Source organism: Camellia sinensis, chromosome 7 (genome assembly GCF_055761805.1).
Source record: "Camellia sinensis isolate YWXY chromosome 7, ASM5576180v1, whole genome shotgun sequence".
NCBI classification, from domain to species: Eukaryota; Viridiplantae; Streptophyta; class Magnoliopsida; order Ericales; family Theaceae; genus Camellia; species Camellia sinensis.
Window position 1 is genome coordinate 63,247,647 of NC_138967.1, and position 25,081 is coordinate 63,272,727.

At 40.5% G+C, this 25,081-nt stretch overlaps 1 protein-coding gene across 1 annotated transcript; it reads right to left on the minus strand.

Annotated features, from left to right (window-relative positions):
* Positions 1-4,067: 4,067 nt before the first annotated feature.
* LOC114323563 (auxin-induced protein PCNT115) lies at positions 4,068-8,233 on the minus strand. The gene is made up of 5 exons (XM_028271193.2): positions 7,720-8,233; positions 7,002-7,202; positions 6,168-6,340; positions 5,959-6,061; positions 4,068-4,630 (listed from the first exon to the last, which is right to left on the minus strand). Exons 1-5 carry the CDS (start codon positions 7,933-7,935, stop codon positions 4,289-4,291), a joined length of 1,035 nt encoding a protein of 344 aa, XP_028126994.2. The 5' UTR covers positions 7,936-8,233; the 3' UTR covers positions 4,068-4,288.
* Positions 8,234-25,081: the final 16,848 nt, after the last annotated feature.

Below are 25,081 nucleotides of genomic sequence, written 5' to 3' on the forward strand. Positions count from 1 at the left end.
AAAACAAGTACTCATTATTCCAAATCCCAACATACACAACACTTACCAACACCTAATAACATTAATCCAAAATCCCAAAATTTGTAAGCAACCACAACATAACCCAATTTCAATTCACTTTAAGCTTTTCCTTTAACATCCCAAAATTTACAAAGGAGATACCAAACCCCGCCAACCCCATATCCTAAACATGCTTTTACAACCCATAATCAATTATAAACATAACCCACAAACCCACCAATTTAAACCCAAACCAACCCGTATGCTTTTTAACAAAATCAACCATAACACTATGTTTTTAAATGTCATAAAAAGTATCACAAGTTTATCTATAATGAGGTATTGAAGAGAAGCTCTAGAATACCTACCTCTTGAAGTGAAAATGAGAAAAGGAAAAAATCCACCGGCGACGAAATCATGATCTGCTTAGATTACGATCCGCTTGGATTAAAACGATGCCCTCATCACCCTCTACATTTTGATATATAGGACTGGGTGTAGAAAATGGATGTAACTAGATGAAACTAAAAAGAAACCTAAAAATGGCAGAAAATGAGAGAGAAGAGAGAGAAAAACAAAAAAAAAAGTGATCTAAAAAGTGACTTTTACGGACTGATATACGCGCAGACCGCTCAAGCAACCAAAACACCGCTTGAGTGATCATACACAATAAGTGATATGGCTCGAGCGAACAAAGTTACCGCTCGAGCGCACAACGACACCCTCCCAGAAGTTTTGCAAACAAAGGTTAACCGCTTGAGCGCAAGAAAGACTACTCGAGCCAAGACCGTTTGAGCGCAAGAAAGTTCGATCGAGCAAAAAACACTATACTCCTAGAAGTTTTGCAGACCTGCAAAAGTACTGGGAGTTTTGAAGACTGCTCGAGCACAAGAAAATTTGCTCGAGTGAACAACCAGAATTCTAGGCAATAACTCCTTTAAAAAACGAACTCTCAACATATTTCAAAAGCAACTACAATGCTCACACAACCCAATTCAATAGAGAATAAGATGAACAAGAATATGGACAGTTATTAAGGACAAAGAAACCCGGATTCAAAACAATAAATGGGGTCGGATCTAAACTGGAATCATTATAACTAGTGACATATTTCTGTAACGAATTTTTTAAATTGTCGCTAAAAACTTACAATTAGTGGCACTTTTATGAAAACGCTGCTAAAAAATAAATAATAGGATTTTGTGGTAATAATTAAAAGTGAACAAGATTTTTTGATGCACAAAAAAGTTAGAAGGACATACTGATACACCCATCTTTCTAATAGGATTTTTCAATCAATTCCCTTTTAAATATTGTTAATCAATTATCTTATGACACTTGTTAACTGAACCTAGTTATAATTTCTCCTTTTGCAAGCCCATATAATCAGCTTTAATTGACTATTTAAAGCACCTTCAAATCAATGAATTTCATGGGCCTAAGGTAGGGGTGTAAATTTGGCCTAGCCCATGTCGGGCCGTACGGGCTCTGGTCAAAATTTGGGCCGGTCGAGTCAGGCCGCCCCACGAGCCAGAAAATTAGGACCAGGCCTAGGGGATATTCGGGCCTCGGGCCAGGCCAACGAACGTGGGCTCTAGCTTAGGCTGGGCCTGGACGGGCCTGAACATTTTTTTTTAAAATTGTTTAAATTTTTTTGCCAAAAATTGCATTGGGCCTCGGGTGGGCCGGGCGCTGAGTAGGCCTTGAGCAGGTCGATGGGCCAGGCTCCAAAACACACGGCCCAGGCCTAGGCCCAGGCTTGGCTAGGCTTAGCCGAACCTGGCCCGTCCAAGCTACAAGCGAGCTTCGAGCAACAACGGGCCCACGGGTCATTTTTACACCCTTAGCCTAAGGATAACAACATAACCACGATGAAGGCTTGTCTCATTTTAAGTAAATTCTGTTGGCTTTAATTAAGTTTGAAAGAAAGATGAAATTTCTAATGCTAATTTACTTGATTCAATTTTTCATCTTAACAGACACATTCGTTTTGGAGCTAAATGTATGCCAATTCAATACAATAATCTCAAAATACCACTCTCGATATGTTGGCAGTGTACTCTTTCTATAACATTCATTTAGGACGCTAATGCTTTATTTGTTTAGATTTAAAACATTTTACACTTGAAATTATTTTGATGTAAAATGATTTTGCACAAAAATAATTTTTTCTTTTGATTTTCCAGTGTTTGGTTGGCATTAAAAATATTTTTTAGAACAAAATTTTTAACAATGAACCAAATATTGATAACACCATAAAATTAAAATTAAAATTAAAATTAAAATTAAAAAAAAAACAAAACAAAAGAATACAATAAGATAGGAATTGAATGCAATAAAAACAACCATGAAAGAACTAAACTCAAATACCTGAGAAAATGTTCAAATCTAAGGAGAAATATACCATGGGAATATCATATTAAAAAACCTCATGATATTTGCTTCAAACAAAATAAAATAAAATAAAGTGAGATAGAGAAACATAAAATGCAATGAAACCGAGAACACTTGAGTCGCTGGTGACTCACCTGATCGAAATAGATAAAGCACTGTTCAAGAGACTTGGGATGTTGTTGTGCCTTAAGTCACAACCGTTTATTGTGACCCTTCATGGGAGTCGATACTAAGCTTGTTTCAATAATTTGAAATGTTCATAGAATTTGTCAAGTAGAGTACCAATGAAAAAAATAAAGTTAATTGAACATTTGTAACCATATGATCAGGAACTAAAAAACAAATAGTCTATTATCAAAATCATGTTTGCCATTTGTTTTGTTTGTTTTTTTTTTTTTTTTAATGTGATATTGTTATGTGGCTACAAATGTTTAATTAATCTCATTCTTTTATAAATGATCTACTCGACGAATCCTATAATATAAATGGTTTGGATAATCAAAATAGTCCCAGCATCGGCCCCTATAGAGGGTCATAACAAGCTAATGTGCCTTAACACACAACATCTCCAAAATTGCGTTCAAGTGCTTCAATATCTCTCTCCCTCTGTTGCCAGATCGAAGAGTCAATAAACAATTGTTGGTGACTTGCCAGATCAAAGCAAACGAACCAACGTTCAAGTGCTTCACTGTCTCTCTCCCTCTCTCTAGCATTCAATTTTGGGTCTTTTAAATATGTCAAGTAGTGTCTACTTAAATGAGAAAAAATAAATAAATAATTTACCAATTTTTTAAACATAATTTTTTTTCATGCTTGTGACTAAAAATGGTTTACTCGAAAAATGTTTTATTTACTTTTTTGTATATCACGTTGGAACAAGTGTGAAGGTAGAGTCCCACATCGGATAAAGAGTGAAAAAGATGAGTCTTAATATACATTAGATGGGCTCACCACTTATAGGCTTAAACTTTTAAGTGGGTATGAGTTTCAAATAATGTATATTGGGCCTTGATGTGGCGTCTCTAGACTCTAGAGTTTCTCCTTGTTGAATTGGGCCAGTACCCTTATGGGCTCTCCGATTCCTTAACAATTGGTATCAGAGCTAATAGTAAACGATCTATGGGCGAATTCTCCTGGAGCATCGATTCCATGGTGACTCTTGATGAAGCAAAATTCCTGGTACGCGTAGAGGTTAGACCGTGACAAGGTGACTCTCAATGGAATATGGTGACTCACGATGGAGTGTATGTGGGTGGCCTAAGTTGAACTCGATGTTGGAGAGTTATAGATCAAGATTAAGGTGTAGTGCGTAGGATCTATAACGAATTTGCGGAAGATAGATCAAGATTCGAGGGGGATGTATGGTTCACACATACGGTGAAGGTTGTTGGAGCATGTGTGAAGGTAGATTCTCACATTGGATAAAAAGTAAAAAAAATAAGTCATAATATACATTAGATGAGCTCTCCACTGATAGGCTTAAGCTTTTAAGTGTATATGAGTTTCAAATAATGTATATTGAACCTTGATGTGGCGTCTCTAGACTCTAGAGTTTGTTCGTGTTAGATTGGGCTGGTATTATTGTGTGCTTATGAGCTCCCCCGATTACCTAACAACTCAAACAACAAAATTGCACTCAAGAGTCTCTGTGGCCAAATTAATCAGACAAGTAATTAATTATAAAATTATTATTATCATTAAATCAAACATAATTATTGAACCAAAACATATGATGATTCAAAACTTTCAAGAAGCCTAAGTCAACATACTGGCTTTTAGACAAAACACACATATGTTCTAAACAAGAATTTAAGAAAACTCTCCAAAGGACATAAAGAGAAAGTATTTGAGGAACAAACAAGGAAGCCATGTATGTGGCTGCTTGAATTTATTACTAAGCTTTCCATGAAGACAAAGGTGGAGTGTCTGTATAGTTCCAAGCAAAATTCGTAGAGGCAGACATATATCGATCACCCTTTACCACATTCGCTGAAGCAATGGATTCGAGTTGAGCGATGTCTTCTACTGATAGTTTTACAGACAAAGCTCCAATGTTGTTGTTGAAGTTTTCGATCTTTGTGGTGCCAGGTATCGGACACACATCATTTCCTTGGTGATGGACCCATGCTAATGCTAGTTGTGATGGGGTGCAACCTTTTCTTTCTGCCATTTCGTTAACTTGTTCGAATATGTTTTTGTTATGTTTCAGATTCTCAGGTTGAAACCTTGGTAGATTCTACACAAATCGAAAAAAATACATATTCAACATCACCATTGCAAAATCACCATAACAAAGGATAAAAAAATAAGATGTGTAGCACAAATTTATTTTGGTGTGACCTTTTATCTTTCTTTTTTTTGGCCAACAAGAAAGAAAAGGTATCTAGTCTACTGTATAAAGTAAATAATTGACTTGGTGTGAATGAGTGTTCTTTTGTCACGTTTTGTCTTTTACGAAAATGCCCTTAACAATTTGATAACTTGTCAATAGGAAGATCTTAGCATAAACTGATTTATATATTCAAAATTTTATACACGGTTTTTATTCATCTTCTCCGTTGTTAAATTACATATATTTGTATATGCATAACCCACAACTAGTATTGAATAAAGGAAGCCTAAATGGCCTACAAATTTGAGAGAGCCATGCTAGAAGGATGAAGCATGAGTACTGGTATTGGTATGATACAGGTACGTTGATATGATAAAATTCAAAAAAAAAAAAAAGTAAAATACAACTTGGTACGCTTGTAAAAAATATTTATTTTTAATTTAGAGTAATGGAAAAATTAGTCCAATTTTTTAATTTGTTAAGTTCCAGCCTATAATTAACATTTAATGCCAAATGTAAAGATATAAATCAAAATTAAATGTCAATATATTAAATAACTTACAAACCATAGTTTAATTTTAAAATCATGTTAAGTATAAAACTAAAAATAAAAAAGAAGTCTAGTGAAAGGAGTTTTATCTCTATAGTAGAAGAAAATATTGCTTCAACTATGATTTAGATATATACTAGGTACGTATGGATATGTCAAAAATTAAGAAGAAAAAAATTTGAGTACGTGTTTCGTATACTCGGTACGTATGCAAAAGTACCATATGAGATACCATACGTCAGTAAGTACCTGGTATGGATACGACAAGTTTTTAGAAATACCCATGCTTCATAGAAGTCAGCCGACCACATCCTAAACTCTGATGTGGCTCAAATCTATGCTGTACACTTTATTTTTTTGATATTTTTTTTATAGCTTTTATCTTCTAAAAAATTACGAATCATAGGTACAAAATTTTTAAAACTCTTTTAAAACTCTATCCTTCTTATTTAATTTTTTTTTTTTTTTTAGCTTTTTTATAATCAACAGAATTATAGAAGAGTTGTAGTGATATTATTGTTATAGATTATGCTTCTAATGAGTTTTTTTATTATTATTTAGTTTTGATTTAACCACATGATCAAAACATGAAACATGATATTAAGCAATAGTTTTTAATCATAATGCTACAAACATAAATTCATTGTGGACATAGAAAAATGCAAGTATGATGCGCGCAAACCTTTCGGGCATCATTCTCAGTCAAGTTCTCGGCCATCTTTGCACCTGAAGAAAAGAAGCCCCTACCCAGAGGACTGTACGCAACAATCCCAATTCCTAGTTCTCTGATTATATCAAAATAACAATGGCAAAGATTAGAAAACATTGGATTCTTGCTTATTGCTTGCAAAATTGACTAGTTAACATAACAATAGTGCCTCTACCCCTCACCTGCAAGTAGGAATGATTTCTTCCTCTACATCTCTTGTCCACAAGGACCACTCCAACTGCACTGCTGTTATGGGATGAACAGCATGAGCCCTTCTAATTGTAGAAGCCGAGGCCTCTGAGAGACCTACATACTTTATTTTACCTTCTTCAACCAGTTTCTTGAGTTCTCCCATCTACAAAAATGTCACAAAAGGATTACCGAATGCACACTAATGCTCTACAGAGCAAATTCAGCTTTTAAAGCAATCAGTTGGTTGTTAAAAGGGTGACCCAGACCTACCCTGCTACATAAGACTTTTGCCAAAGTCGGGTCTAAAAACGATAACATATTTACACAACTTTACTTAATTTTGGGAGAGATTATTTCTACAACTTGTTAAATCGAAACCACCAGAGACAAAATTAGCTAGTGGTTGTAGTGTAAAAGGTAATACCTATCAACTTCAATTGTGTTAGGAACATTGGTTCCCGTCCCCCCCCCCTAAAAAAAAAATTATATATATATATATATATATTTGAACCATTTCTTGAAATTTAAAGACAATCAAGTTAGGATATCTAGGAATTTAAAAATAATAGAATAATAAATTTGACATAATCCAGGTTATTACCTAATTTAAAGTCTATTATTGGCAAATAATATTTCAATGAAAAAAAGCGAAACACTAAAAAAAATAAGTAATTATATCACAAATTGTTACAACTTCACTTTAAAAATTGCAAATTATCATTACTCTAAGGGAAAATTGCATAACACTTATAATAAAGATTTATAACATTTAAAAATAAAATAAAAAATATGAAGGGGACAAGAATGGAGAGGGGGCAACAAACCGTGATTTCGATGGGGACAGAGGTGTCAATACGATGCTGGTAATAAAGATCAATGCAATTGGTGTCCAGCCTCCTTAGGCTGGCCTCGCAGGCTGCCCTCACATATGCTGGATCCCCATGTACTTCTATATTCCCACTTACTAAACTAACACCAAACTTGGTACATAATTCAACTCTCTCTCTCATTCCTCCCTTCATAGCCTGCATCCATATGAAAAAAAAATTGAGAAAAGCTTTGAGCAGTTCCAATCAAAGTGTCAAATTCTACATGATACAATAACAGTTCAATTTTGACATAAAAAATGACATAAACTCAACATGTCAAATTTGACATAATCCAGGTTACTACCTAATTTAAAGTCTACCCATAAAACAATTTCATTTTTAAAAATAATAGAATAATAAATTTGACATATCGGGTGAGAAGTTTCTATGCCATATTGACATATGTCAATTTTCTACTCAGGTCTTAAAAAAAAAAAAAAAAAAAAAAATTGTCACCCTAAATTTTGAATGTTTGTGTGGAGATATATATATATGAAAGTTATTTTTACATCATAAATTGTGAACATAAATTACAGCAAGAACTATACAAAGAAAAAGAAAAAAACAAAAACAAAAACAAAAACAAAAAAAGAAAAAGAAAAAGAAGAAACGAAAAAAGAAAGAGATGTAAACAATTTAATAAGCTGCATCAAACAGGGTGAAATAAGCAGACCTTGCCGAGAAGGACTTCATTGGCATAAGGGCCATAGACGTCGGAGGTGTCGAGGAAGGTGATACCGTGATGGATGGCGTGGTGGATGAGTTTTATCATGTCGGGTTCGGGTTTGCCAGGACCGTAGTAGCCATTGGACATGCTCATGCAGCCCAGTCCCTGTGCTGACACCTCCAGACCTTGTGATCCCAGCTTCATCCTCCCCACTTTCTCCATTTCCTTTTCTCTCTCTCTCTCTCTCTCTGTCTTTCTCTCTCTAGATATTGTGAAAGAGCAGTAGTAGTGGCATGGAGATGGTGTGATGATGAGAAATGAACTTATATAGAGAATGAGAAAGGAAGATATGATGAAATCATGGATGATGAGTGCTGGAAAAACTAGTATGACTGCTAACGTCAGCGCCTACGTATACTTTCCGGGCTAGGCTATGGTCCGGATCCAATTGCTAGTATTTGGCCCATCTATCTCTAATTGTTGCACCCTTCTAATTAAGGATGAAAATTTTGAACACGATACGCTTTGTTTGGGATAACATGTTGGACTAAAATAGTTATATGGAATAAAATAAGTTATTTTAATTAAATAAGAATCATTTTATTCTTTTCTCATACAAGTTATAAAAATCAAAAAATTTATCTTAAATGAAACTTTTTAGTTCTAGATTAAAATAACTAAAAAAATCAAAAAATAAACCCGCATCCCAAACGAGTTCTATAACTTAAATTGTGCACGAAATCAGTGAGTGATCAGAGCTTAAATATTATACATTTGATCTTTTAAAACACATTTTATTAACTTATTAATTTGTATTAGTTAATAATTTTATATAATTTTATGTATTTTTTTATATATTTTAATATTTATATATAAATTAGTCCAAATAATAGATTTTAAATATTTTACATATTATTTTATTATAAAGTTACATTAAATTACTATACACCCTAGGAAAGACGCACCAAAAGAAAATAAAAGAAAGGAAAAGAGAAAGAAAGAGAGGCGGCCATGCCTCCCACTCCCCCTCGTCAACAATCAACAATTATATATATAATAAAATATTTTATTATTATATTATTTGTTTATTAGATTTTTTTTATTTGCAGGTTAATTCTTCTATAAAAGGAGAAGAAAGCGGAAGAGAAAGAAGGGGGGAGAAGAAGGGAGATAGCTCAGTAGAGAGCTCCAGGCAGAGGAGAGGGCTTCGGCCCAGAGTGAGAGTGTTTAGTTTATAAATATTAGAGTATGGTAATTTTCTTTTAGGATAGAAATAAAATTTTGATCAAATAATTAGGATAAGTTGTATTTAGTATTTTTAATTTTGATTTGATTTGGATATAGTTATATAACTCTAGATCTTTTTGTATAATAAATATTTTATTCAAATCATGTTATACAATAATTTTCACTGTTGTATATTAAAATTGTTAGACGAATCATACCTAATAAGATAGGTCGTGCATCAAAGCGTAGTTTAATGGTGACAATCCATGCTAAGCAAAAATTCGTGGCTATCTGGTTTTGATATATAAATTCCCTTGACGATGTATTTAAAATCAACTTACATCACAATATCTAAATCAATGATTTTCTAAAGACTGAGTATAATTACTCCTAATTATAAGGTTAGTAGGGGTAGATTCGAAATTCTAAGATATTTGTTTTATTTTGTTTAATTAATTAGTTTAATTTTCACTCCAAACATTCACAAGCAAACATAAATTTTTAAAGGGAGCTTTTTTGATAAATCCATTTTCTAAGAGCTTTATTCCATCCAACCCATATTCTTTTTGACTATTCCATTAGGTCCAATTTGAGATAAGAAGACCAAAATACCCTTTTCATCTACTTATGTTCCATTTAGTTCACATTATTTTCTTATATTTCAATAAGTCCTATGGGTGACATAATTACAAAAATACCCCTAATGTGAATATTCACACCGTCAATATGAATGTTCATATCGTCAATGTATAGGGGCCCGGCTCATGTCGATCCTCGTGGGTGCCCGAAAAAATTCGAGTCGGGCCGGGCCGGCTCACAGGCCAAAAAAATAGGCCCGGCCCGGCTCGTTGATAATGTGAATATTCACATTGACAAGTTAACATTCACATTGATAGGAGTGTAAAATTGGCCCACGGCCCGTGGGCGGCCCGAAGCTAGCCCGCCGCCCAGGGCGGGCCCGAGCCGGCCCATTCATAATGTGAATATTCAAATCGACATATTAACATTAACATTGATAAGAATGTAAAATTAGCCCGTGACCCATGGGCAGCCCGAAGCTCGAGCCCGGGCCGGGCTGGGCCGGGTCTGGCCCGTTGACAATGTGAATATTCACATTGACATGTTAACATTCACATTGATAGGAGAGTAAAATTAGCCCGTAGCCTGTGGCCGGCTTGAAACCTGCCCGCGGCTCGTGGGCTGCCCTGGGCGGGCCCGGCCCAACCCGTTGATAATGTGAATATTCACATTGACATGTTAACATTCACATTGATAAGAGTATAAAATTAGCCCGCGCCCCGTGGCTGCCCGAAACCAACCCACAGCCCGTGGGCGGCCCGGGGCGGGCCCGGCCCGGCCTGTTGCCAATGTGAATATTCACATTGACATATTAACATTCACATTGATAAGAGTGTAAAATTGACTCGCGTCCCATGGACGGCCCGAAGCCCGTGGGCGGTCCGGGGAGAGCCCGGCCCGGCCCGTTGACAATGTGAATATTCACATTGACATATTAACATTCACATTGATAGGAGTGTAAAATTAGCCCGTGGCCGGCCCGAAGCCCGCCCGCTGCCCAGGGTGGGCCCAGCCCGGCCCGTTGACAATATGAATATTCACATTGACATATTAACATTAACATTGATAACAGTGTAAAATTGGCCCATGACCCGTGGGCAACCCGAAGCCCGGCCCCGGTCCGTTGACAACGTGAATATTCGCATTGACATGTTAACATTCACATTGATAAGAGTATAACATTAACCCGTGCCCCGTGGCTGCCCGAAACCCGCTCACGGTCCGTGGGCTACACGAGGCGGGCCCGGCCCGACCTATTGGCAATGTCAATATTCACATTGACATGTTAACATTCACATTGATAAGAGTGTAAAATTGACTCGCGTCCCATGGGTAGCCCGGGGCGGTCCGGGTTTGGGTTCGGGCCTACCCCGGGCCGCGGGCGAGCTTCGGGCAACGGACAAATTTTAAACTCCTATCAATGTTAATGTTAACATGTCAATGTGAATATTCACATTGTCACGGGTCGGGCCAAGCTCGCATCGGGCTGCGATCTAGCTTTGGGCCGCCCACGGGCTGCGGGCCAATTTTACACTCCTATTAATGTGAATGTTAACATATCAATGTGAATATTCACATTGCCAACGAGCCGGACCCGCCCCGGCCCGAGGTCGGGCTTCGGGCTGCCCACAGGTCACGGGCCAATTTTACACTCTTATCAATGTGAATGTTAACATGTCAATGTGAATATTCACATTGTCAACATGTCGGGCCGAGCCCGCCCTGGGCCGCCGACCGGCCATGGGCCAGTTTTCGGGCAGCCACGAGGCGAGGGCTAATTTTACACTCCTATCGATGTGAATGTTAACATGTCAATGTGAATATTCACATTCTCACGAGTCGGGCCAAGCCCGCCTCGGGCTTCGGTCGGGCTTCGGGCTGCCCACGGGCTGCAGGCCAATTTTACACTCTTGTCAATGTGAATGTTAACATGTCAATGTGAATATTCACATTGTCAACGGGCCGGGCCCGCCCCGGGCCGCGGGTGGGCTTTTGGCCGCCCATGGGCCGCAGGCCAATTTTATACTCTTATCAATGTGAATGTTAACATGTCAATGTGAATATTCACATTGTCAACGGGCCGGACCGGGCCCGCCCCGGGCCGCCCATGGGCCGCGAGCGGGTTTCGCGCCGCCACGGGACGGGAGCCAATTTTACACTCCTATTAATGTGAATATTCACATTGTCAACGGGCCGGGTCGGGTCGGGCCCGCCCTGGGCTGCTAGCTAATTTTATACTCTTATCAATGTGAATGTTAACATGTCAATGTGAATATTCACATTGTCAACAGGCCGGGCCGGGCCCGCCCCGGGCCGCCCATGGACCGTGGGCGAGTTTCGGGCAGCCACGAGACGTGGGCTAATTTTACACTCCTATCAATGTGAATGTCAACATGTCAATGTAAATATTCACATTATCAATGGGCCAGGTCGGGCCCTCCCCGGGCTACAGGCGGGCTTTTGGCAGCCCATGGGCCACGGGCCAATTTTATACTCTTATCAATGTGAATATTAACATGGCAATGTGAATATTCACATTGTCAATGGGTCGGACCGAGCCCGCGCCCGGGCCGCCCATGGGCCGCGAGCGAGTTTCGCGTCGCCACGGGACACGAGCCAATTTTACACTCCTATTAATGTAAATAATAATACGTCAATGTGAATATTCACATTGTCAACGGGCCGGGCCCGCCCTGACTCGCAGGCGGGTTTCGGGCCGCCCACGGGCCAATTTTACATTCCTACCAATGTGAATTTTAAAATATGAATGTTCACATCATTAAATTGCTAATCGTTCAAAAAATATTTATAAAGGTATCAAAATTAAATATAAGGGCATAAGTGTCCAAGAAAATAGTGTAAATCAAGAAAATGGACTTTATGGAATAAAACTATACATACATGGGACTAAATGGGTTAAATAATTCCTTCATGGACTTCTTGGGTTAAAACACTTCTAAATTGGACTTATCAATAAAAATCCCATTTTTAAATTAAATTATTCATCATTAGTCCTATGGATCGACACCTAGTCTTAACCGCTATTCTACGAAACAGTCATTTTTACTTGGTTTTAAATAAAATATTTTGGTGTGTGCAAACGACAGCATCAGTGGGTTGGAATTGGTAATTTTTTTGACACAAGTCTATAAATGACACTACCTGATAACACCAAGGACAGAGTCAAACCTACACAAACACGAAATTTATACAAATAATTCGTTTAATGAAAAATTATGAGCACATTTTAATATTATTTTCACTAATAGATGACATGACATTTGTTTAATCTCTCATGTAACTGCATTTAACTTATTAAAAAATATGTGAAATAAGAATTTAAGGATAATATATGTTTTATTTTTGTTTTTAATTGAAGATAATGAATTTTTTGTCTACTATTTGAGTTAAGATAATAAAAAATATGTGGGGATGTATTTTCTGAATACCAACACGTGGCATGGTGATGCCGACGTGTCAGCCGAGGTGCCACGTGTCATGGTAGTTGTGCCGAGGTTATCTCGGCGAGGCTTAGGTTATCTCCGAAGATATCGGAATCCGAGATAAGTGGATAAGGGACAAGAGTCCTAGAGTAAGGAGAAGACTTTGCTAAGATAAGGATAAAGCTCTTAGGGAGTTTATCTTTATCTCTTAAGAAATCCAAAGTAAGTACTAAATTGGAGTCCATAGAAGTCAGGCTTCTAGTAGGACTTGGATTGAGTAAACCATAAAAGAGAGACACCCCCGTGGGTCTAAGGTACACAGTTTTATACACAAGCTTGTGAGTTTAGCACTTGATTATCTTTGAGAGATATACTGACTTGATCGTCGGAGTGCCCCTGGGTGGAAGAGCCACCGCCGGAGCTTTTTCTTTCTGTTACAGGTTTGCCAAAGCCATCTATTCTGCCGGTGCTCTCCAGCTGATTACTAAGCGGGCAGTGTGGTCAGAAAATTACCCACACAATTTGGCGCCGTCTGTGGGAATCTTAGAAGAATAAATGGCCAGTAACGGACAAAAGGAAAACATTAGGGGCGACATTCCTACTGGGAGTGGCAGACCAATTGACCTTAATGTTGAAGGAGACAACCACAATGCAGAAATTCATGACCAAGGCTACGTCGAGAAAAACGTCGGCCAGGAGGACAACACTTCAAAGAAGACGGACCAAGGCCAGTACTATAACGAAGATAACCTTCAGGTATGGAGGGATAGGTGCCTACGGAGGGATGAGGAAGTAAAGGACTTGGCAAACAAGTTGGCGGACCTACAGTCGGTCGTCAACTTCATGATGCAAAATAATGTCATGTAGCCACCATACCCGTTGCAGGACACACCGATGCCAGCAACCAATACCCAGAAGGGAGGAAGAACAACAATCCCCGAAGTCCCTCAGCACACCAGGAGCGGAAGGTACTCTCACCGACCTTCCATGGAAGGCGGACGAGAGGAGCCGAGACAAGAAGAGTCCCGAAGGACGTATCACACGAAGGATCCAGAGCCCAAAGAACATCGCCATGTTCAAGGGCAGGCACTTTGCTTTGACACAACACATGGAGAGAGATCAAAACGAGCCCACCACGAGGCCGAAAGTAGTGTGCCGAAAAGATTGAAATCAAAAGACAGCCGAGCTCCAGGGAGGAGTAAAGAAGATTTGAGAGATTACCTCAAGAGGAGGCAACAAAATGTTGAAGCCGAGGTAACTTCCCCAGTTAAGCCAAGGATACCATTCTCGGTGGAACTAGACAAATTTGAAGCGCCAAAGAGATTCAGTATGCCGAGATTCCAAATTTATGATGGTAAGTCAGATCCCAACTTTCATGTTGGACTATACCTGAACTCAATGGCATTATATAGTGGGAACGAGCCATTGCTCTGCAAAGTATTCCCCTCATCCTTCTGGAAAATTGCATCCGATTGGTTCCATAAACTACCGAAGGAAAGCGTAAAGACATTGGAAGGCTTGGCCGAGATGTTTGTGGCCAGGTTTGTGACGAACAAATTACAGCCCTTGAGGGTCGACGCCCTGATGGCTTTAAGAATCACCAAGAAAGAAGGCCTTAGGGCCTATGCGAAGAGGTACTACGAGGTGTTCAATCGAATACTCGAATGCAACCAAGAAGTGGCGGTCGTTTCTTTTAAGAACGGCCTGAAAGATGACTGCCCACTACAGAAGTCTTTGGTAAAAACATTGCCAAAAAGCATGGAAGAACTCATGGCGAGAATCGAGAAGTACGCCAGAGCTGAGGAAGATACGTCAGGAAACAAAGAGATGAAGCAGAAGAAGGGAAACGGCTCGCCGAAGCGAAGCCGAGGTAACAACGGGCCGACCAAACAAGAAACAGAATTGAAGGGTAAACAGGCAGTGACGACGGTGTTCCGAATCCCTATCCATAAAGTCCTGGACTAAATACGAAATCAACCCTATTTCAGGACACCAGCAAGAGCACCAGGGGAATTTATGGGAAGAAACGTTGGTAGGCGCTATGCTTACCACAATGAAGAAGGACACCCAACTTAGGGTTGCAGAGCCTTAAAAGCACACTTAGAAGACTTAGTAAGGCAAGGCCATCTGAGGGACCTTGTTGATGAGGCCAGGACAAGAGAAGAACAGGCAAGATTGCCTCAAGCACCTGCAGCTCCGCCTCCCCCAGCACAACAACCACAGGCAGGAGGACCACGGGTGGTTAATGTCATTCACTCAAAAGTGAACGAAAACGACGTTCGAGAAGAAACCCAAAGAGTAAAACACCTGCAGCACGTGAACCAGGTCGGACACAAAAGACCTCGGCCTGAAGAGTACCAAGGACCGATGATAACCTTCACTGAAGCCGACCTAGAGATGGTCCAGCATCCGCATAATGATGCCTTGGTAGTATCCCTCCAAGTTGGGGAGTACCAAGTAAAGCGCATCCTAATAGATCAAGGCAGCTCTTGTGACATCATGTACGTCAGATGTTACAAGGAGCTGGGCCTTCATCCTGACGACCTGGAACAATCCAGCAACCCGATGGTCGGCTTCAATGGAACGCCGACATGGCCACTGGGCGCAGCAAGCGTGGAAGTACAAGCTGGTACTAAGAAGATCAAGACAGAATTTATGGTGATTGACACACCCTCGCCATATAACATCATTTTAGGAAAACCATGGTTGCATGCAATGGAGGCAGTTCCCTCAACATTGCATCAACTACTACGGTTCCCAACAGAGCATGGGATTGGAGAAGTCAGAGGAGATCAACTGCAAGCAAAAAATTGCTCCATGGCAGCAATGAAGTCTACTTGCAGCATTCGAAAACCAAAAGAGGCAGAGATTGAAGACGAGGACATGGAGGTCCTAGATGATGTCGGCAAGGAGCCAACCGAAAAGAGTGAAGAGACACTAAAGAAAATCCTTGTCCAGGAGGGCGACGAAGAACGCTTCTTTCTTCTCGGCTCAGGCTTAGCCAAAGAAGAGGAAAGAGAACTGAAAGATTTTTTGAGAGCCAACATAGAGGTGTTCGCCTGGACACCTTACGAGATGCCTGGCATTGACCCCGAGGTCACTTGCCACAGACTGAATGTCGACAGGTCGGCAAAACCTGTGATTCAACGAGCCAGAAGACCGACGTTAATGCACGTCGAAGCAGTAGAAGAAGAAGTAGATAGACTTCTGGAGGCCAGGGCCATCCGAGAAGTTCACTACCCAACATGGCTGTCCAACACAGTAGTGGTGAAGAAGAAGAACGGCAAATGGAGGGTTTGTGTAGACTTTACCAGCCTCAACAAAGCCTGCCCCAAAGACAGCTTTCCTCTGCCCAAGATTGACCAGCTCGTAGATGCTACTTCAGGGCATGAAAGGATGAGTTCTCTGGATGCATACAGGGGGTACCACCAGATTGCCATGTACCCTCCAGACGAGGAAAACACCACGCTCATCACCCCTAAAGGCCTGTACTGTTACAAGGTAATGCCTTTTGGGTTGAAAAACACAGGAGCAACTTACCAAAGGTTAGTAACAAAGATGTTCAAGCACCTGATTGGAAAAACGGTAGAAGTCTACATTGATGACATGGTCGTGAAGACCAAGGAATCTAAGGGTCATCTTGCTGACCTAAAAGAGGTCTTTGATATACTCAAAACATACCGGCTCCAACTCAACGCATCAAAGTGCGCGTTTGGAGTTGGATCAGGTAAATTTTTAGGGTATCTGGTAACAAGAAAGGGCATTGAGGCCAGCCTAGACCAAATCAAGGCCATCCTAGAGTTGAAGAGCTCGACGTCGGCAAAATAGGTTCAGATGCTTACTGGAAGGGCCGCAGCCCTAAACAGATTCATCAGCAGAAGCTCAGATAAGTGCAGACCCTTCTTCAACTTGGTGAAAAAAGCCACAAACTTTCTATGGACAGAAGAATGCGAAGCCGCTTTGACGGACCTAAAGAAGTACTTAACCACAACTCCGGTTCTTTCCAATCCAGAACCAGGGGAGGAACTGTTTTTGTACTTGGCAGTTTCAAAACATGCAGTCAGTGCAGTACTAATCCGAGAAGAAAAAATGGAGAAAAAGGCTGTTTACTATGTAAGCAAAACCTTGGCCAACGCAGAAACAAGGTATCTACCACTGGAGAAATAAATGCTAGCCTTAGTAATGGCTTCAAAAAAATTGAACCATTACTTTTAGGCACACAAGATTGTGGTCCTAACAGAACATCCACTGAAGTCCTTGTTGCAACAAGGAGACTTAACAGGAAGAATAGCAAGATGGGCAGTAGCCCTGGGTCAGTATGACCTGGAGTTCAGACCGAGAACAGCAATTAAAGGCCAAGTTTTGGCCGACTTCGTGGCAGAATTCACACCCGAAGCAATCGAACATCGGGCTCCGTTGAGCCAGGATGAGCATTGTCCCAGCAAGCAAGGAGAATCCCAGCCAAAGGCAAAAGAGCAAAGGAAGGAAAAACTCAGACCCTGCAGCATCTACATCGGCGACTCATTCAAACTGTTTGTCGATGGAAGTTCGAACCGGCAAGGAGCAGGGGCAGGAGTACTACTGATATCTCCAGATGGAGAAATAATAGAACAATCCATCCGTTTAGGGTTCAAGGCCTCAAACAATGAAGCGGAATACGAAGCATTAATTGCAGGGCTAAAACTGGCAGCAGCAGCAGAAGCAGATGAGGTAATAGTTTTTTGTGATTCACAACTTATTGTTAACCAATCAACAGGAGAATTTGCAGCCAAAGACGGAAGGATGTCGGCATATGCAAAAGAGGTCATCAGATTAGCAGCCCTATTTCAGAACTGCCGACTACTCGAAGTTAGCCGAGATGACAACACCCACGCCGACGCGTTGGCTAACCTAGCAAGTTCAATGCAGACTGGAAAAACAAGGATAATTATGATCGACTATATGTCGGGTCCAAGCATAGAACTAGAGAACACAGAGCAGCAAGCCATGTGTGTGGACATGGGGCCAAGCTGGATGGATGCAATTGTTGCATTCCTGAAAGAAGGAAAGCTACCAGAAGATCATAAGGAGGCACACAAAGTCAGATTGAAATCTGCAAGATTCAGTCTGATAGAAGATGGACATCTTTACAGAAGGTCCTTCACTGGACCCCTTTTAAGGTGCGTACACCCTTTGCAGGTTGAAAATTTCCTATATGAAATTCATGAAGGAATTTGTGGAAGCCATGCTGGGGGCAAATCGTTAGCCCACAGGGCCATTACCCAGGGGTATTGGTGGCCCTACATGCAAAAGGATGCTGAAGCCTACGTAAAGAAGTGTGAACAATGCCAAAGGTTTGCACCTTTGATACATCAGCCAGCTGCTGACCTAAACCCAGTATCCAGCCCTTGGCTGTTTGCCCAATGGGGCATGGATCTTGTTGGGCAACTTTCCCAGGTAACTGGGCAGAGAAAATACTTGCTGGTAGCAACGGATTACTTTACAAAGTGGATAGAGGCAGAACCTCTTGCCAAAATTCGAGATGTGGACGTCAAGAACTTTATATAGAGAAACATCATCACCAGATTTGGGATTCCAAGAGCAATAGTTGCCGACAATGGAACACAGTTTGATAGCAAACTCATCAAGAACTTTTGTGTGAAATTCAAGATCAATAATTATTTTTCAACACCAAGTTTTTCCCAAAGTAATGGTCAAGCAGAAGCATCCAACAAAGTAATTTTGGATGGAATAAAGAAGAGGCTACAGGCAGCAAAAGGAAAGTGGGTAGACGAATTGCCTAACGTGCTTTGGGCATATCGGACTACGCCGAGAAGATCAACAAGGGAATCCCCCTTTGCCATGGCTTATGGCACAGAAGCAGTCATCCCATTAGAGATCGGCATCCCAGGGATCAGGACCTATGGAGTAGAGAATGGCACCAATGACATACTCTTAGCCCAAGATCTGGATCTTCTGGAAGAACGAAGAGAGAAAGCTGCAATACAGCTCGCAGTATACCAGCAAAAGCTTGCCAAAGCTTACAACAAGAAGGTCAATCCAAGAGATTTTCAAGTCGGCGACCTAGTCTTGAGAAAAGTCGTCGGCAACAAGAAGGATCCCAGAGAGGGCAAGCTTGGCCCAAACTGGGAAGGACCGTACAGAATTACTTCGGTATTAGGCAATGGAGTTTATCGGCTTGAAGATAACGAGGGCAAAGCACTGCCAAGACCTTGGAATACTTGTAATTTGAAATTCTTCTATGATTAGATGTGCACTATTTTTGGCCGATGTCATCAATAAAATATTTTCCCTTTTCTTTAAAACACATATGATGGATAAAGTTACATATTGGTATTTTTGGAAGACATGAGTAATGAGAACCCAAGTAGAACTCAGGTTCACATTGGGGCAGAGAGAGTACAGAGACATTTAATTCACTTGTTGAAATTTGTAGCAATTTACAAGTTGGAATTAAGCTGATTCCTTATCTTCACTTGTTGAAATTCGTAGCAATTTACAAGTCGAAGTTAAGCCGAGATTATTCCTTAATTCACTTGTTGAAATTTGTAGCAATTTACAAGTTGGAATTAAGCTGATTCCTTATCTTCACTTGTTGAAATTTGTAGCAATTTACAAGTCGAAGTTAAACCGAGATTATTCCTTAATGCACTTGTTGAAATTTGTAGCAATTTACAAGTTGGAATTAAGATGATTCCTTATCTTCACTTGTTGAAATTTGAAGCAATTTACAAATCGAAGTTAAGCCGAGATTATTCCTTAATTCACTTGTTGAAATTTGTAGCAATTTACAAGTTAGAATTAAGTTGATTCCTTATCTTCACTTGTTGAAATTTGTAGCAATTTACAAGTCGAAGTTAAGCCGAGATTATTCCTTAATTCACTTGTTGAAATTTGTAGCAATTTACAAGTCGAATTTAAGCCGAAATTATTCCTTAATTCACTTGTTGAAATTTGTAGCAATTTACAAGTTGGAATTAAGCTGATTCCTTATATTCACTTGTTGAAATTTGTAGCAATTTACAAGTCGAAGTTAAGCCGAGATTATTCCTTAATTCACTTGTTGAAATTTGTAGCAATTTACAAGTTGGAATTAAGCTGATTCCTTATCTTCACTTGTTGAAATTTGTAGCAATTTACAAGTTGAAGTTAAGCTGAGATTATTCCTTATCTTCACTTGTTGAAATTTGTAGCAATTTACAAGTCGAAGTAAAGTCGAGGTTATAGTTTGCACACCTATAGCAATCTACGGGTTGATCCAACCAAAGAAGATGCTTAACACTTGTTGAAATTTGTAACAATTTACAAGATAATGTTAAGCCGACATGTGATCATCTGTTGAAATTTGCAACAATTTACAGGTTGAGGTAAAAGCTAAGTATATTGTTTAAACACTTGTTGAAATTTGTAGCAATTTACAAGTAGATCATTGTTATAACTTGAGAAAAATTTACAGTATATGATTAACACTTGTTGAAATTTGTAGCAATTTACAAGTAGGTTAAACCAAGATCACTGTTTAAATACTTGTTGAAACTTGAAAAAAAGTTTGCAAAAGTTAAACATCGAATAGTATATGTTTCATACTTGTTAAAATTTATGAAAAGATTGCTGGTCAGTATCTTGCCGAAGTAAAGCTTGTAGTTATTACACCCAAGATATGTAACCCCGAGAAGATTGCACAAAGATGGCAAAGTATGAAAGGCATACAAAATATTCTAAGTATAGAACTATGTAGAAGCAAATTAAGAGAAATTAAAAGATTAAAGCATCCATAGAAAAACTTGCATTTGTGTACAAAATAAAGGCACATCGGCCATGAAAGGAAGCTTACATTGTCCAGAAAATAAAACAAAGTACAAGGGTGCCAAAGAAAAGACATGAAAGCTAAGACTTTTCAGCATCAGCAACTGGCTGGATCTGAACCTGAGAAGTCTCCTGAAGAGATACCTCGGCTTCTTTATCTGCAACAATCTCGGCGTCGATCTCAGCAAGGGTTTCATCAACGCTCTTGCCAGCTAGAGGAACATCAGATGACGCTTGCTCAGGAGTGGTCTCCTTGATAACCTCCTCATCCTCTTCATGAGTCAAGTCTAGGACTTGATCATCCTGAGGAGGGGACTTGATCTCACCAGCCTCCTTGGACTTCTTTACTAAAGCCTCGTCCTCACCTTCCTCCTCACCTTCAGACTCAGATTCAGATTCTCCTTCAGGTTGACTTGATGGAGGAGGTGAGGGGAACGGCAGAGGAATAGCGTCGGCTTTGCGCAGTGGCGAATCGTCAGGAATGTTAAGCCTCTTGGCAAGGGCCATCCAACCAAGAGAGAAGCCCCTGTTGCATGCCTGCCTAACTTGAAGTTTATATTCCTCAGTGACGTCGACCATCCCCTGGGCGTAAGCCTTCTCATCAGCTTCCTTGATTTCGGCTTTTTTGGTGGCCAGAGCCTTCTGAAGCTCTTTCTCCGCTTGGGCCTTTTTTACCTCGGCCTCTTTTTTCTCGGCCTCAGCAACTTTTCTAATAACCTCAGCAGACTCCGCTTTTTCTTCGGCCATTTGTTGGGCCTTAGTGGCAGCCTCGGCCTGATCTTCCAGTTTCTTCATCTTTGTCAGAACAGTTTTGTTTTCCTTTTTCAAGGCAGAAACCTCCCGCCTCATATCGGCCAACTTCTCCCTTGTTTCAAAAGCTTGCATGGAGAGAGAATGGGCATGTTGAATGGCCTGAAAGAACCCAAGGAAAAAGTTATTACACAAACCTTGCAAGTATAGAAAAAGGGACAGAAAGACAAGTTACCAAATGGGGGAACTTACTTGTACAAAGCGTTGGAGCATGAGGGCGTAGTTCTCGTACTCGCTCATCTTGGCATTTCGCTCAAGATCACCAGGAAGGAGAACAGCAGTATTGAGTGCCACGCCAACGTTTATGTCTTCGGCACTGTCAGAAGCTAGAATAGGCTTATCCTCCAGGGTGATTTTAGGCACCCAGGGGACTCTTGGTATTTTGGAACCCGAGGTCGTCGCAGACGATGACCTCGGCTTCTTCGATTGAGTGGACTCCGACGGTTGGGCCTCAGCAGACCTCTTGACAGAAGTAGAAACACTCTTTTTACTCTCAGCCAATTGTGAGATGGGCAGAGCTTCCTCAACCTCAACCTCAGTAGCTTTGGCCTTGGGCTGAGCCTTTTTTATTCTTTTTGGCTTTGGTGGGGGCATGGATTGAGCTGGAACAGCATCAACGTCAGCAGGTAGGTCTGCTAAGAGATCAACAGTGACAGGCTTCGGGCGACCCACCTCAGCAGTCTTGACAAGTCGTCGCCGACGTTTTTTTTCTGGTATTGGGATTAAGTATGGGGCTGAAGTAGATGGCAGATCAGCTGGGTCAGATGTTGACTCTTGATCTGTTCGTGATGAAGAGGCGGTTTGAGTTGTGGCAGTAGGAGGAGAAAGGCTTTTCTTCTTTCATTTGGGAACGTCGGGCAAAGTCGACTTGTACGTCGGAATAAAATTCAATACCAGTGGGGCCTTGCGCTTTTGGATTGGCAGATCTAGGAGCTTCTTTAAGTCTCTGCTGGGAATGTAGGATTGGCGAAAGTCTTTTGGTAACTTACGAACGTCTATAAGAAGAGACAAACATTAGAAACAGATAAATTATTGAAGACTTGAACAAAAACAACTAAAGTATTGACATTGGGCTCTTATCCTTGCCCTCTTTAATAGATCGGGGAAGAGGGTAGAGATGGGCGTCCTTGTCTGGGCCAAACTCCCAATTTCCCGAAGCAATAACATAGTCATCTCCAGCCCCCTTGTTGGAGTCTGGGAGGTCAGCTACGATTTTGTATTCTGTCGACCTCGGCTTAAGATAATAAACGAAGTCTTTTTCCTTCAGGCTAAGGGGGCACATGGTATAACAGTATTGAATGTCGGCCAGGGTAATCCTAGCGTTCTCCTGCCTAGCTAAAGCTATGATGCCATTGATCACTCGATAAGAGTTTATGGCAAGTTGCATAGGGTTCAACTTGTAAAAGTGAAGAATTTCGCGGAAGAGAATGTTAAGTGGGAGCCGGAGTCCGCACTCAGTAAAAGCTACTATAGGAAAGGGCATTGAATCATCTGTGGGCATGATAGAGTCATTATCTTCAGCTAGCCTCAGATGGACATCGGCAGGAATAGAGAACTGCTGCCTAAAGTACTCAAGTTTGGTCGGGGTATCTACCCTATGTCTCCACATACCAATAACGTCGGCCTAAAGACAGAGGGCTAGGTTTCAGAAAGAAATGTGTTCTTAAGGGGTTATCAGGACCTCGGCGAAACCCTAGGTATATGCTGGTAAGGATTATTTCAGTTTTCCCTAAAAATTGAAGGTTCTATAGACAAAGCCCAAACCTAAATCTATGAAGGCAAAGATTGAAAGAAGGCAGAGATCTGGAAAAGACACAAAAAAAAACAGAAAATAAAGGCGAAATTTCAGAAACAAGAACAAAGATGGGCTATCAAGAACATGAAGAATACAGAAGTAAAAGGTCAAGAACAGTGGCAAGAAAAGTGTTGAAACAATGCAAAAGTTCAAAATATGAGTAAAATCATGGAATAGACGCATCCAGATAAGTAGTTCAGCAAATCAAAGGTTTGAACAGAGCAATAATGGCAGTAAGTAAACGAAAGCACATAGAAGAAATTGGGAATGAGAGGAACAGAGGCTTACCAGAACAAATGAAGCCGGGATGAAAGTCGCCGAAGTAAGGCAACGGTTGTAGACACGACGAAACGGCGAAACCCTCGCTGAAATGGAAGAATGAAAACGGTTGCAGAGCTTGAAGCTAGAGCAATGGCGGATTTGGGAGAGAGAGAGAAAACTAGAAAATCAAACGCAAAAGTAAAGAAACGAAGAAGAGAGTAAAGTTTTATCAAAAACTTGAAACGGCGGCAAAACACGGCATTTATTGCGCCTGGAGGAACGCGTGCGTCAGACGGCGCAGACGGATGAAAGACGGCTTACAAGCGCGTCACAGACACGGGCCAATGAAGATAGAACACATAAGGGGAACAGTTGAGAAGAGGTGCATGACAGCTCATGCGCGTGGGGGAGTTCGTTTGAGTTCTTGTTCTCTGATGAAGGCATGTCGGCCTAAAATGAATGATCTCGGCCAAAGAGTTCTCACGCCGAGGTACTGGAAGAAAATACAGATATAGGTTCCATCACCTCAGAATGCCGAGGTAATAGAACCTAGGGGGGCAGTTGTGGGGATGTATTTTCTGAATACCAACACGTGGCATGGTGACGCCGACGTGTTAGCCGAGGTTCCACGTGTCATGGTAGTTGTGCCGAGGTTATCTTGGCGAGGCCAAGGTTATCTTCGAAGATATCGGAATCCGAGATAAGTGGATAAGGGACAAGAGTCCTAGAGTAAGGAGAAGACTTTGCTAAGATAAGGATAAAGCTCTTAGGGAGTTTATCTTTATCTCCTAAGAAATCCAAAGTAAGTACTAAATTGGAGTCCATAGAAGTCAGGCTTCTAGTAGGACTTGGATTGAGTAAACTATAAAAGAAAGGCACCCCCGTGGGTCTAAGGTACACAGTTTTATACTCAAGCTTGTGAGTTTAGCACTTGATTATCTTTGAGAGATATACTGACTTGATCGTCGGAGTGCCCCCGGGTGGAAGAGCCATCGCCGGAGCCTTTTCTTTCTGTTACAGGTTTGCTAAAGCCATCTATTCTGCCGGTGCTCTCCAGCTGATTACTAAGCGGGCAGTGTGGTCAGAAAATTACCCACACAAAATATAATAACAAGATATAATTTTTGTAAATGTAGAAAATAAAATTGAGTTGAAATCAAATATTCTTATGAATCATAAAGATTAGTTTTATTAAATTTTTTTTTTTTTTTTGGTAAGTAAGTCATAAAATAAAAACAAAAAACTAACACAAGAATACAAGGGGCATGCCCCAAGGCACTACCCAGAACTATACAAAGGATCAAAAAAAAAAATGGACAGCAACCATGCATATCCAAACAAGAAAAGGAAACAGACCTGTAAACAAAAAATCAAAAACAAATGTCCAATGTGAACCGGACAACAAACAACAGCCCAACAACTAAACAGGCAAAGAGACTAATAATCA

Bases quoted from the DNA above. Each gene is read 5' to 3' on its own strand.
- LOC114323563 (XM_028271193.2), bottom strand. From the start codon at position 7,935: ATGGAGAAAGTGGGGAGGATGAAGCTGGGATCACAAGGTCTGGAGGTG. The intron at 7,203-7,719 runs GTCTGCTTATTT...ATATGGATGCAG, and splicing joins ATGAAGTCCTTCTCGGCAAG to GCTATGAAGGGAGGAATGAG. The intron at 4,631-5,958 runs GTTTGCGCGCAT...CGATTTGTGTAG, and splicing joins CTGAGAATGATGCCCGAAAG to AATCTACCAAGGTTTCAACC.